General features: G+C 34.4%; 2 protein-coding genes and 1 pseudogene across 2 annotated transcripts; 1 reads left to right on the top strand and 2 right to left on the bottom strand.

Moving 5' to 3' along the window:
- Positions 1–3,365: 3,365 nt before the first annotated feature.
- Positions 3,366–6,038, bottom strand: LOC120123611 (annotated as a pseudogene).
- Positions 6,039–8,366: 2,328 nt separating this feature from the next.
- On the top strand, positions 8,367–10,420 carry LOC120123614 (beta-1,4-mannosyl-glycoprotein 4-beta-N-acetylglucosaminyltransferase-like). Its single transcript, XM_039142465.1, is given in 4 exon segments — positions 8,367–8,588; positions 9,031–9,190; positions 9,193–9,430; positions 9,588–10,420. Coding segments are annotated over 4 exon segments (1,149 nt in total). The 5' UTR covers positions 8,367–8,525; the 3' UTR covers positions 10,276–10,420.
- Positions 10,421–11,750: 1,330 nt separating this feature from the next.
- On the bottom strand, positions 11,751–14,972 carry LOC120123676 (SUPPRESSOR OF GAMMA RESPONSE 1-like). Its single transcript, XM_039142515.1, has 6 exons — positions 14,923–14,972; positions 14,600–14,732; positions 14,312–14,498; positions 12,820–13,301; positions 12,284–12,592; positions 11,751–12,201 (listed from the first exon to the last, which is right to left on the bottom strand). Exons 1-6 carry the CDS (start codon positions 14,928–14,930, stop codon positions 12,148–12,150), a joined length of 1,173 nt encoding a protein of 390 aa, XP_038998446.1. The 5' UTR covers positions 14,931–14,972; the 3' UTR covers positions 11,751–12,147.
- Positions 14,973–15,260: the final 288 nt, after the last annotated feature.

Genomic DNA, 15,260 nt, shown 5'->3' with positions numbered 1-15,260 from the left:
AAAAAAAAGTTATTTTACTAATTATTTTTTATTATTTTTTTGCGGTTGTAAAATTGAAAAGTGTGATCATACGTCGAAACATTTTTTTTATATTGTAATAATATAAAATTATATTATTTAAATTATTGTAAATATTTTTAATTTTTTATTCCAATGAAATTTAACATCCAGAAAACCGCCAAATAAAATGCGTCCCACGTCGAATTATCACAAGTACCACCTCGGTCCGGACCATCGCAAGGAAAACTATAACTGAAATCCTTTTTATCCGACATTAACTTGGAACCGCGTGCATCTAAAGTGTTCGTATCAAATCATTCTGTTAAAAATATCTTTTAAGAGAAACATAACTCTTGAGGAGCTGATAACGAAGATTTCAATGAATATTGGAAGTACTAGAAGACTGTCCTCGCTTCAGTATAGATTTCCAACATCGGTGTTTTCGCTAACTTATAAAGCGTTCGAACTATCGAACGATGATGATGTTGCAATGATGGTTGATCCTCAAAATCATTATTCAGACACCGATACATAGATGTATGCGAAATTTGTTGAAGTGTGTGTTGTTCGTGGTATGTCATTATGCTCCCACTATGGACTAACTCAACAAGTTGACAACCCAACTACAGTAATGTGTAATGATTTTAACGCCATAATGGGAAATCCGTATCATGGTGTCATCCCATTAAGTTCAATGGAGATACATTCATCAGCAATATCTTACGATCTGTACCGATGTGGCTACACAAAATAATAAATTATTAATTTATTATAATATAGTAAAAATATTCTACCTTCTTAATAGAATTTGATCGAGTTTGAGCTTTAAGAGATTTTGGGCTTTGAGAGGGTATGAAAGGATTTGAGAATTTGGTGTGTGTTTGAATGAATAATGGAATAGTATTTATAGGGATATGGGAAGGGTTTGGCCGGATGGGGTAATTAATGTGGGAGGTGTGAACGGTTGGAAATTAATTGGACATCTGCGCCTTACATGCACGTCAGAATCCCAGAAAGACGCAAATGGTGATACACACCTTAACCTTACGTGGTGCCAACTCGGATAAGACACGCATAACCATCTGCGTCTTTCATGATGTGGCACTAGCTCAGACGAAACCCTGCAAAGTCGCGGATGGCGATCAACGCCTTGTCAGAAAGGGTGTTAGATTGGTAAAATTTGGCGAAACTGTGCATGACAAGTAAATTAATTCCTGTCAGGGTGATTTTTAGGTAAAAACGCCTCAAAAGATACTATTTTTTTGAGTGCATCGATTATTAAAAATTATAAAACGGTCATCTAACTATTATATTTTTAATTTTGTATTTCTTTGTTAAAAAATAAACGATTTTCTAAGTTGACCATTGACTTATTGACTGAGATGTGATAAAATATTATCTCAAAATCTCAAACGACTATACGACACAAATGGTTTGAGGATCAAATTTTATCATACCTGATTCAACAGGTTAATGTCCAACTTAGACGATCATCTATTTTTTAACAAAAATGAATTTTAAATATAAATAATCGAGTGATTATTTTATAACTTTTAATGATAAGAGATTCAACAAATAATACCGATCATTTTGTAACTTTTAATATTACGAAGATACAATTAACACCTATTCTCGGTTCGTCATGTTATGATATATGCGAAGATATTGACTTTGGTGATTTTGAGGATATATGCGTCATTTGAAAGATTTAGATCAATTAATATTAAGGCAGCTAAAGTTTTCCTAATAAATTTTAGAAAATAAATTATGTAAAGTAAATTATATTTTTGGAAAGTAAATTTTGAAAATTATTTTACGGTGTCTGGATAGTGCATGTAAATTATTTTTCATTGTTTGATAATTTTTTTTATAGAAACAACTAATTTTATTCAAAATAGGAAATATCTCAAATTACAATCAAAATTTACAATCAAAATCGTAAATTAAATTTATAATTAGAAAAAATTTCCTATAATCATTTAAACAAAACTAGTAATGTGAGATCACATAAGAACAAAATATTAAAAATCTAACCAAGAAACTTGAATAAAGATGATACAAATAGATCTTATCGCATCGCAACGAACCACAAAAAGGGATCAAGCTATTGAAAGGTCACCGACAAACTGCAAATCAGACTCGATCTACATGAAAAGCTATTCAGGAACACAAATCGGTTATCCAAATCCAATCTAAGAGTCTAAAGCAGAGAATATCACAAGATATTAGATAAGCACCATCTTGATCAGTCTTGGCGATGTCAAATCAATTCTTAGAAAAAAGATAAATAAAAAAGGTCAAAGAACCAAAAATATGTCAAAAGGTAAAAAACCGAAAACATGCCAAAAGACATAAGAAAACGTGCCATAAAGGCAGATGAAAACGTGCAACACATGCAAATTTATTGAAAATAAAAAAAAAGAAAAAAGATACAATAAGAAAAGAAAATAAAGAATATCAACGGTCGACTCTCTGATCAACAAAGACAAAAAGAGTTGAACGACACACTAATGAGAGAAATCTGGTTGGTAATTTTTTTAAAATTACTTATTAAATATATAATATAAAATAATATTATTTATTGAAAATAATTTATTTAATATTATTCATCAATATTATATTCTAAAAATTATTATTAAATTTTAATAATTTAATAATATTATTTATGAAATTGATAAACAAAAATAATTTTATTAATAATTTATTATATATCATTAAGATAAAAATATAATATTATTTATTATTATAGTATAATTTAATATAATATTATAATACTAAAAAATATAATATTATATTATTAAAATTATTAATAGTATATTTTAGAGATTTAAATAACGGTGGAATAAAAAATATTTATGATAAAGTACATAAATGGTTATTGCTTTATAATATTAAAAATTATAAAGTGATCTTTTAATTATAAAATATTGTTCTGTTGAATACCTCGATTATTAAAAATTATAAAGTAGTCACCTGACAATTCATATTTTTAAACTCATCTTTTTGTGTTAAAAAATAAATGATCGTCTGGTCTTTTAATTATAAGATATTATTTTGTTGAGTACCTCGATTATTAAAAATTACAAAGTAATCACCTGACAATTCATATTTTTAAACTCACTTTTTGTAATGATCTAAATTTAATGTTAGTTTATTAATTGAAATATGATAAAATCTAATCTCAAATAACTATACAGTTCAAACAATTTTAAGATCAAATTTTATCATATCTAACTCAACATATTAACGTTCAGCTTAGATGATTATCTAAGTTTTAACAGAAAAGAATGCGTTCGAAACATATAAATAGTCGAGTGACTATTTTGTAACTTTTAATAATCAAGAGACTCAACAAAACAATATTCTATAATTAAATGATCATTTTATAACTTATAATAATAGAAGGATTCAATAAAGCAATGCCCTATAATATCATGGACCATTTTTGTACTTTACCCTAATATCTATCATACCGCTAACAAGTTTTTATTTAAAAGTTCCATTACCAGTATTTCTATAAAAATGTTCTTTCATCTGTGATCCTACTTCGATAATGTCTGTAGATCAACATCATTCAAACACGAAGGAACAACTTGTAGGTTCGATGATAAATCCGGCTTTCCGACATTTGTCTTCGAGACGCTTCACTTGCGACGGCCCGTCTGGGCAGAACACACAGCCCCTCCGCTCCCGGTGAATTTCGAAGCTGCACCGACCCCCGAGCCACCTCCACCATTTATGTTCAAATCACCTAAGCATTTGTCCCCGAACATGCGCCTGCATAAGATCCGCATAATGACAGCATTTAGCCGAAACATGGAGTTCTTTCCGATCTTTGGTTTCGAGTAATATGAACTTGAATGGAGAATCGTAAGAAAGAGTATAATCGATCTTTCCGATCTTTACCTTCGGAGCTCGAAGTTGCGATTCATGAGTTCTGCAAGCCTTCGCCAATTCTTTTGGAGTATTACACTCTGCCCTTTTGCTGCTATATCTGCAACTTCTTTCATTGTTGATATAATAAACTCATCACCATCATGCCACCTCTGCCACACCGTGCTATGTACCTGTATCCGAATCGATATACCCTCATTTTGCTACTTCGGTAATAGACTCAGAAGTCAGAACACCGTATGTCCGATTTAAAAGTCGTATTTATTGTCAGAAAGTATATAAAAATCAGGTAAAATATAAAACAAACGCTAACCTTTCCTGAATCGCTCGGATTCTCGGCGTATATGAGATGGAGAGGCGGTAGAAGAGTAACATCCATGGGTGTATAGATGCCATGTCCCAACTTATCCATGTGTTCCTTGCTGAAATCCTGCAGCAGGCAGAGTACAGATACAATGAAGCCCCTCAATTCATAAGTGCCACGTCATCTAGAACCGAGAAGAATCGGTGTTCGATATAAACGTCAGACGAGCCCTCCATAGACTTGGTTTACACAAAGATAACATACCATGTAGACGAGGCCTCCATAGACTTGTGCCACTCTATCCTGAAGGCCGGCAACAATTCCGAGCTCTTTCTCTGCACTAAGAATAAGGTTGGGCCTGGTTTCTACATTAATCAAATGTCGGACATTGTAAAAATCAAGAAGGCAGCCAAGTGCAGCGGCTACTATAGCGCTGGACCCCGAAAGTCCGGCCTGAAAATTGGTAAGTATAAGCCATACATTGATGTAAGATGAACACGAACATTTAAAACAACATTATGAGTTCAATCTAAAGGGTATAGGAATTTCTCGTATTGCTATTCCTAGCTACCTGGCGAGGGATATTAGTATCGTACGATAGTGTGAAGTTCCCCGGTCGGAGATTTATGCCGTTATCCTTACAATACTTATAGAAGTGTTTACAGATCGACAAAACCAGTCGCACACCTCCGTAGTAGCCTTCGCTCCGCAACCGGCTAGACTGCAAGCAAAGTGAATGGTTGTTTTAGCTCATTCGTATCGGATACGAAATGTAGATATCTACGGCTATAATTGCTAGTGAAACCAGACATAAATCATGGTGAAATTGGAATTTATCCCATTACTGCAATTAGAATCTCAGTAATTGTATCTCAAAAAGAACAAGCAAAATCATGAGATGGTTTGCATTCAATAATTTGTCAGATCAAAGATAACAGAGAAGACAAGCACAAATGCATGCATACATGTATTGAAATTTATACATTGAAATTAAAATAAGCATCTCAATAGTTTACATGCATGCATACATACATACCTAAATTCATACATATCTTGAGATTCATATTAGCATCAAAAAGTCGAACTACAAAACCAATTCCAAGCACCTTACCAAATAATGAAAGACATACATACATACATACATACATATATTGAGATTCATATTAGCATAAAAAAATCAAAACTACACAACCGACTCCAAAACACCTTACCAAACAATGAAAGACATACATGCATGCATACATACCAACTCCAAACATACATTTTATCAAACACATAGTAACCAAGGAGGTTTTCTTATATGATCTACAACTCTGTAATCATAATTAGCATCGGGTGCAAGAGCAACTTTCAGATCAGAACTAAAAAATGCCAGATTCCATCGAAGCCCCAAAAATCTCAATCTGGGCACCCTCTAAATCACCCCGAAATCCCTTATATAACCAAAGAATCCATATTCGAATCCACCAAAAAAAAAAACAAAAGAGCCAACTTATCAGATCCTTAAAGACAAACACCCAACAAAGAAATCATCGATAACAAAAACATGATAAGATTAAAAGGGAAAAAAAAATTACGAGGTGGTCAAGGGAATCAAACTGAACAAGATCATGAACTGGATGAGGCTTGATGACAAGACGATGAGAAGGCTCCAATCTAACAGTAGCCCAGAAATTCCCGATGCTGAAAGATATTGTTTTTCCAAAGTAAACATCGCTTGGATTCCCCAGCAATCCAACACGAGCGTAGGCTTTGCGTTCAATCACCATTGAAGTAGCAGTAATGCCTTCCTCAGTTGAATTCTATCTTTCTATTCAAAACAATTTTTTTTTTTTTGAGCGGTTTGTTTTTGTATTTGGATTTGCTCAGGTTTTACGCATTAATAGGGTCCAACGTGCTGGCACACGGGCCCCACTTCCAGTTGGATCTCAGTTAGGTTTTCCGCAAAAATACGATTCCTAACATTTGTTCTTATCTATTCGTTAAGGTGACGACGTGGTGTCACGTAATAAAATTATACGGTAAATTATAAGTTTAGTATCTAAACTATCAGTTTTGGTTCATTTTAGTATCTAAACTTTCATTTCTTTCATACCTATAGTTTAATTTTTATTTCATTTTAGTACCATTGTTCAAAATGTATCCTTAACTTTTGAAAAAAATTGGAAGTTTGGGTATTAAAACGGACCAAAAATGATAGTTTAGGTACTAAACACATTAAGTTTTTAATGGCGAGATATTAAAATGAAACAAAAAACTAAATATTAGGTATGATTTTGAATTTTTTTAAAAAAATATAGGTATTAAAACAGACCAAGATTGGCATTTTATGTACTAAATGCGTAGTTTACCCAAATTATAATAGATTTTAGGGTTACTTTTGTCTATTTAGCGAACCCAATTTATCATTTTCGCTTCTGTAATATTTTTGCATCACGAAGTTGTTTGATTGTATCATTCTAAATTTTAAACCCTAAACCCTAGGTTAAAATCCTAAATCTTAAACTATAACACTTAAACCCTAAATCTTAAACTCTAAACCCTAACACTTAAGCCCTAAATCCTAACTTAAAACCCTAAATGATAAAAAATATTTTAAACATTTATGCAATTAAACAATTTCAAGTGATAAATTGATGTAAAAATGTTATAAGAACGACGATGATAAATTGAATTTACTGCAGGGATAAAAGTAGCCCTTAAGCCATTTATAAAACACACACACATAACTTTAACTAAGTAGCATGAACTAAATTTCCTCAGTTAATGATTGTTATTCTTAGAGGTATCGGGTTCGAACACTAGCGACTGCAGCATGGGTGATTGGGAATTAATTGTCAAATGATTTAAGAATATTTAAAACATATACTACTTTATAATCACCTTAACTTAATGTAAAAAAAACCTTTAACTTAGTACAAATTTAGCATTATTTTCAAGAAAAAAATAATTTACTATAAAGGTAAATATCACGAAGATTATAAATACATGAATATATCATGTATCTTAAACCCTAAAATGTATATAAAATTTAGCATATTCTGCAGCACTCTCAATATTCTTATATAATTCATCTCTATAATGTATATCTCATAAGTTATAAATATTATAAAATGATTATATCTTACCACAATAATGATAAAGTAATCTTCAATCAACAGAATTACAATAAAATTTAACTTGATTTTAATTAAAATTTACGTCAATATCCAACATTTATAAATATATGGTTTGAATGAAATCTCGGTGTGCGACCCGGGTCGATCCGTTCTAGTCAAGGCGAAGCCTTGCGAACCGGGGGTTTCCCATAATATGCTGATTAGGGGTGAGCATTCGATAGAGTCGAGTTAAATTTTTTTGAGTTATTCGTGTTGAAGAATCATATTTTATAACTCAAATTTTATTTAAACTTTTTTTGAGCCGAGTTATTTAAGTTTTTTTTTTAATTTAATAATAAATATTTATAATATTATGATACTATTTGATTCAAATTTAAACGACTTTCTGTAACCATGTACAATGCATATATAATATTTCTTCATATTTGTTTCATATGTAATATACATATATTATATAAAGTTCAAGGATTCGACTCAAACTTAAAAACTAATCCACTAATTATTAAAATTTTGAATTAATCGAGTTATAATTCCAGTTATTCGAGTTCAATTTTAGAACTCGACTTGAAATTAAAAGTTTTTTGAGTCGAGATGAGTTTATAAAATTATGACTCGAATTTAATTCCAATCGAATCGAATTGAAAAAAAATATTTTTTAGTCGAGTCAAATTTTACTCACCCTTATATTGATATTGCAATTTAAAATTATGATACAGTAATTTAAAATTATGATCGAGATATGGGGAAGCATTGTTTAAAAGAATAGCCAATTTTAACAATTTTATGTTATAAATATAATACAAAGTATTCTCTTTATTCTTTATATATTTTTTTTTGTAGATTTATTTTATTTACTTTATAACAATTTAAATGGATCTTTAAATACTTGGCTAAACTTTAATTACTTAATTATTGTTCTTTTTCATTTTGATCATTATTTCTAATATCGGATCTAAAAATTCAGATATTAAAAAATTTCAGATACTTAAAATAGTGATTTATATCTGATCCAAAAAGGATATCCTCGGACCTATAATTGACGTTAAGAAGAAGAGGAAGAGAGAAATGAGTTGATTTTCTGGGTTTTCGTTTTTCTAGATTTTCTCTTCTTCAAAAGTTTAAGCTTTTGATGTAGACCAATTTGATCTGAATTCTGGGAAAACAATTTAGTGATTACAAAGTGATAATCTTCGTGGGGTTTTCCAGTCATGTCTGATGGGTACAATAATTTCAAGAAGACTGATGATCTTTGCGAAAACGTTTGTGGACGGGTAATTGTTTTTTCGTTTCGATTTATTTGCTCTGCTTTTTTTTTCCATCGTATTTTCTCGGGAAAATGTTTGCTGTTTGGTTTTGATTTCTGGGTTTTTTTTTTTAGATTCATTGAAAAATGGGAAAATCTCTTTTAGGGGCCTAATGTTCTCCCATTTTGTTTCCTTGAATCGTTTGATTGTCAATGTATTTGCAAGGATTGGAAAATGAACATGAGAATGGAAAATGATGAATTTTTATGCAGGGACGGACATACGATTCTACGTTAGGGGTGAATTTATAAAATTTTAGGGACTAAATAGATCATAGAATTTAAAATTTTCAGTCCCTGTTCTTGTGTATTTTATTTATCATGTTGGATGAAGATTGTAAAATGCTTTAGTACTGTGCTTAAACCTGGATATCTCTAATGATTTTTTTTCATTTTCTAATCCGCCGCAGGCATCCCGAGTGGCGGTGACGGTATCGAGATTGCGGTGTATGTTGCCGGGTTCCGATATCAGGACTTACATTTTCCTGCTCGTCGTCGTCTCGCGGTCGATTTTCGGCCTATATTTTCACGGACAGAAGATCACTTATTTCCGGAGACCACTATGGGAATCACCCCTAAACCTTTTATCGAACTGCCTCACTATTATCACGAGAATGTCACGATGGATACGCTCTGCCATCTCCACGGTTGGAAAGTCCGGGACTACCCTCCACGAGTCTTCGATGCGGTGTTGTTCAGCAATGAGATAGACATGCTCGCGATTCGTTGGAATGAATTGTATCCGTATGTTACGCAATCCGTGCTTCTCGAGTCCAACTCGACTTTCATCGGCCTACCAAAGCCGTTGAGGTTTGCTCGCAGCAACCCTCCACGAGTCTTCGATGCGGTGTTGTTCAGCAATGAATAGACATGCCGCGATTCGTTGGAATGAATTGTATCCGTATGTTACGCAATCCGTGCTTCTCGAGTCCAACTCGACTTTCATCGGCCTACCAAAGCCGTTGAGGTTTGCTCGCAGCAGAGAGGAATTTAAATTTATCGAGCCTCGCTTGACGTATGGTACCATTGGTGGGAGATTCAAGAAGGGTGAAAACCCTTTTGTGGAGGAGGCATACCAGAGAGTTGCATTGGACCAGCTTCTCAGACTCGCAGGTATAGAAGATGATGATTTATTGATAATGTCGGGTGTAGACGAGATCCCGAGTGCGCATACGATTAATCTATTGAGATGGTGTGATGATATACCATCTGTACTTTGTCCTCAGATGCGAAACTATTTGTATTCTTTCGAGTATCTCATTGACCACAAGAGCTGGAGAGCCTCGGTTCAGAGGTACAAGAAGGGAGAAACCAGATACGCTCATTTCCGTCAATCTGATCTCCTCTTAGCAGATGCCGGATGGCATTGTAGCTTCTGCTTTCGGCATATTAGCGACTTCATATTCAAGATGAAAGCTTACAGCCACACCGATCGAGTGAGATTCGCTCACTTCTTGAACCCCAAGAGGATTCAGGACATAATATGCAGAGGGGCTAACCTGTTCGACATGATTCCCGAAGAATACACATTCAAAGAGATAATCGAGAAGATGAGACCTATCCCTCACTCGGTCCATCTTCCCGCGTATCTGTTGAACAATGCCGAGAAATACAAGTATCTTTTACCCGGCAACTGCGTGAGAGAACATGGGTGAGTCTAGACAGAACAGCGTCCTATAAATGTCTTCGATTACAAGTTTGTCGGTACCGGAAAGGGGTCTGCTTTTGGTTCTTCCATTGACCATAATTCCGAATTATCCACTTACATAATGTAAAACTTCACACGTATACAAATCTTTTTACGAGCTATATATATATATATATATGTTGATAATGAGCATTAATGGACAGGTGGATTGAGTCATCATCTTATGCTTTAAGTGCAACCATAAACCAACCAATCTTCTGGGTCATTTCAGAATCAAGGAAATACAAAATTATGTGATACTATGAATTTTGACAGAAAATCACTCATTTTTTGTAATGAAATTACAAAATTGCCCAAAAGGAATGATAACATTGGTATTGGTTTCAAAAACCATGATTTTGCTGAAAAATGGGTCTTGTTTTTTCACGGTTAAAAATGAGCAACAAGGTTAATATTGTGGCATTAATCGGATGACTATTTTATAATTTTTAATAGTCGGAGACTCAACAAAACAACACCTTGTAGTCAAAGGATCATTTTTTAACTTTTAATAATCGAGGGACTGGATAAAACATCACCCTATAATCAATGAATCATTTGTGTACTTTACCCTTGAAAACACAGCCAAGAACTTTCATCAAGGCCTTGAAAGACCTAACTGAAAAAACAAAACAGATCGTGTGCATTCAAACAAGACAAGAATGGAACTTCAACATTCCACACACACTAAAGGAGTTAAATATCTTTAGCCCTGTAAACGAACTCAACTTCAACTAATTGTTCGTGAACCGTTCGACGGGAAGTTCGTTTATTTATTAGACGAACAAACATGAATAAGATTTTGTGTTCGTTTATTAAATGAACGAACACAAACAAAAGGGTTGTTTCGTTTATTTATGTTCGTGAACGTTCGATAATATGTTCGTTCATTTATGTTTAGCCCAATCTCTTTAGATCCATTTGAAATATTAAGGCCCAATAAATTTGAATCTAATACCCATAAATATTTTAAAATTCAATTAATTTTAAATACAAATAAAATAAACCCGTAACAATTAAATACAAATTAACTATGAAGTTGCAACTTATACTTATGAATTTTATTGATTATTGTTGTTGTGGTTTATGTTACTTTATTTTGTTCATTTATTGTGTTTGTTTACGATCGTTCGTTTGTGTTCGTTTATGTTCAATTACATCCGTTCGTTTATGTTCGTTCATTTGTGTTCGTTTATCATTTAAATGAACAAACACGAACAAGCTACATTCCTTGACGAACAAACACGAACAATAAATTTTTTGTTCGTTTATATTCGTATTCGTTCATTTGTTCGGTTAAAGTTAAACGAACGAACATGAACATACACCCGTTCGTGTTTGTTCGATTCATTTACGGGCATAGATATCTTACACTACATCAACTGTAAATGCAGAAGTTTGTGTTTCTTATATGTAGCAGATTGTAATAATGCCGTAGAAACAAATTTTAGTTCCAATACAACACCAAATGTTTCTGTTTCTTACATGTTGGTCCCATGGAAACAACATTTCAATCTTTCCTCATAACATAACCTTAAATGCTGTCTCAACTAGCCAGCCCCGGATTCGGAAATCGGACGCTTCTCGCTTCATGGATCGTACGTTTAAGCCTATAACACGATTTTCGAACTGGCAGATGCGGGATGAAACAAGCGTCAAACTGACTTGAATGAAGAAACCGAGGACGAACGAACGAATTAGCTATGTCCCCGAAAGCAAAACAAACGTTGTCTAGGCCTATGAAGTGCTCGACGTGGAAACAGCTTCGGTGAGACAATAAACGAGATCAAAACATGGACTTTGGTCGACGGGGATGCAGATTCTGCATCATATTAGTTCTTCATAATCGGTCTAACCACGAAAGAATGCTTTCCTGAGAGCCGAATTGTAGATCCTGCAGGCAAAAATCGATGCGAGATGATTGCATGATGAAATCTCGAGGAGGCAAACAAATCGATGTAGGAAAAGATGCTTACAGCTAGTGGTACATCAGGCGGTGTATCGAACTCCAAGTTCTCGAGCTCAGAAAGTCCGCACGCTACATCGTTATTTCCTTTCGTCTCGATTGTACCATCGGCATTAGAGACTCGGTTCTTTACTGAACTCGTTAGCAGAGTAGACGAATCCAAAAGCTCATTGCATAGAAGAAAATCATCCAAACCATCAAAATCAGAATTTTCGGCAGCCTGAGATTCTGCGGCCAGCCATGCCGGATAGTTCGAATTATCCTCACATTGAACAGAATCCTTAGGTAGATGAGATTCTTCTACACCAAATTTTGCTTCCTAATTCATCAAAATGAACTTCCATGAGATCCTTCATGTCTATTATGATGCAAGAGTTTGACATTTCATCATGCTTAATTATCTGGTTCATTTCAATGTCGATAATTTGTTTCATCCAAGCGGAGAATGAGAGGTTCATTTCAATGCGCATTGATAGGTGTGTGCGAGTGTGCCTGTGGCAATCGAAGCTGTAAAACATCGATAGTTCGATAAAGACAGATAAATACCTGGTGCATATTATCTTCAATGTCATCATATAGCATTGACTTAGATGGCCGAGGTGGATTAGGAGTGATTGTTTTCGGGGTCCTTGGACTAGTGCGAATCATCAAGTTATCCGGTTCTTCAGTTATCGGGCTGTCGTCATTCTTCTCAGTTTGTTTCTGCTGTTGATAGAAAATCTTCGAAACGACATATTCCCCGTCATGCTCGTCTTCTTCATCCCCTAGATGATACTGATGCATTACCCAATTCGACTTTTCGGGTTTGCACCCTTTCCTCGAACTTTTGTAGAGAACCATGATCTTCTTCCACCCCTTATGAACCCCGTTTTCTATAACGGGTTTGGTCTTTCCCGTCTTATGCCAACGAACATGCTCCTCATTCGTGTTATCTACATTGTGGATTTTCCGGCGCTTTCGCTGACCAGTTGCATACGCATTAATCGTCCGATGAAAGAAGTGGATACTACTGCCATCCTTCTTTGCACCTGCACAAAATCGAGACGAAGTGATGAGAATCAAACTTATGCACTATCTGTCATCTGGTTGAATCCAAATCAAGCTTGCATTATCGACTTTCTATTATCGTTAACTCCGAATTTCCCAAGATTAACCATGAACAACACCTCGAGAACTCAATGTAATCGAGGAGTATGTGTCACCTACAACCTTTGAATAACACGACACCGAATGCTTAACACTAATGATTCTATTTTCATCATAAGCACCTAATTCGACAGCAATGTGGAAAAACAAAAATATTGAATCCAAAACAAGCTGGCCATTATCGTAAACTCCGAATCTCGCAAGATGAACCAAGAACAGCACCTTAGGGCATAGTGTCATTGAGGAATATGTAGCCTACTTGCTTCGAGTAACATCAAATGCATAACACTGACAATTCTATATTCAACATGATCATGTAATCCAGTGAACCGAATTCATCCTACAGTCAACGGCAATGTACAGAATAAGAATATCGAACCTCATACCGGTCCCGAAGCAAGTTTCTGGTTTCATCGAATGTGTAATACCAACAGTCCTATTTCAATATAAGCATCTAATTTGCATATCGAATGCATAACACTAACGATTCTATTTTCATCATAACCATCTAACTCAACAGCAATGTGAATAAAGCTAAAATATCGAATCCAAAACAAGCTGGCTGTTATCGTAAACTCCGAATCTCGCAAGATGAACCAAGAACAGCACCATAGGAATAATGTCATTGAGGAGTTTGTAGCCTACTTGCTTTGAGTAACATCAAATGCATAACACTGACAATTCTATATTCAACATGATCATCTAATCCGGTGAACCGAATTCATCATATAGTCTACCGCTATCGAACCTCTCGTACCGGTCCCCGGGACCTCTAATTTGTAATACCATTAGTCCTATTTCAATATAAGCATCTAATTTGAAAAACTCAATTCATCCTACACATGACAGGAATGCAAAAACACCAGCATATTGAATCCACAAACGCATTTACCTGGAAGATTTTCCGGATGAGTGTAGCAAATCCCTTGACATTCGTCTAGCGTCGGGATAAACTCGTCGATAAACGGGTGTTCTTTCGAGTCTCCGACCCCGCATTTAGCTGCTAAATAGTCTAAAAGCTCTGCATCAGACGGGTCGAACTTCACTCCTATTGGAAGACCAGGCCATCGAGGAAAAACCTAAAAAAAAAATAGAACAACCCCAAAGACATTATCGACGACATTCACACACATATGTAAGAAAACCATAACAAACCCCAAAATTCGACCTTCAAACTTACATCACTGTTGTCGATACGGCAATGGCAGTTGGGGCATTCACGATTTGCCCCACAATCAGTGATTTCAATGGAAGATGAGAATGAAGCGTTCTTTACTTTCTTTGCAATCGCTCTGCTATCAACAAGCCAGCTTCTGCAAAAACAAATATGAAAATCCCAGAAAATAAGTCATGTTTTTCAATAAAATTCATCACTTTAGAATGGGGTTTTTTAGTTGAACCCAAAATCAGTTAACTCTACCATCATACATGGCAAAAGAGATTGCTTTAATCTCATGATCGGAGATTATTCAACTATTTTATCATTAATTTCTCAAACCTTACCTCTCCATTAACCCAAGGACAAGATGAAGAAGATGATGAAGAGAGTGCAAGCGAAGCTATTTAAGCTTTCTTTCTTTGCCTTTCTTGCTACACTAGATTAAGTAATCGAGCGAGAAGAAGCGGGAAACTTGCTTCGTAACTGGTATGAGAGGTTCGGAAACGGAACCTCAGCTTCGGTGAAACGCATAGTATGTGGTGAAATTGTTTATCACGTCCTCAGTTATAAGGATTGTATAAATTTAGTACTTCCTGTATTATATGGATCAACTCAATCTATTAAATGAATTTATTTTTCCTTGTATTAGTAAAATTGAACAGAATAAAATCATTATTTTATA

The sequence above is a fragment of the Hibiscus syriacus genome, unplaced genomic scaffold (genome assembly GCF_006381635.1).
Source record: "Hibiscus syriacus cultivar Baekdansim isolate YM2019G1 unplaced genomic scaffold, ASM638163v2 tig00110402_pilon, whole genome shotgun sequence".
NCBI lineage: Eukaryota > Viridiplantae > Streptophyta > Magnoliopsida > Malvales > Malvaceae > Hibiscus > Hibiscus syriacus.
The sequence above is the reverse complement of the archived record's forward strand: the minus strand, read 5'-3'. Positions and strand labels throughout refer to the sequence as shown.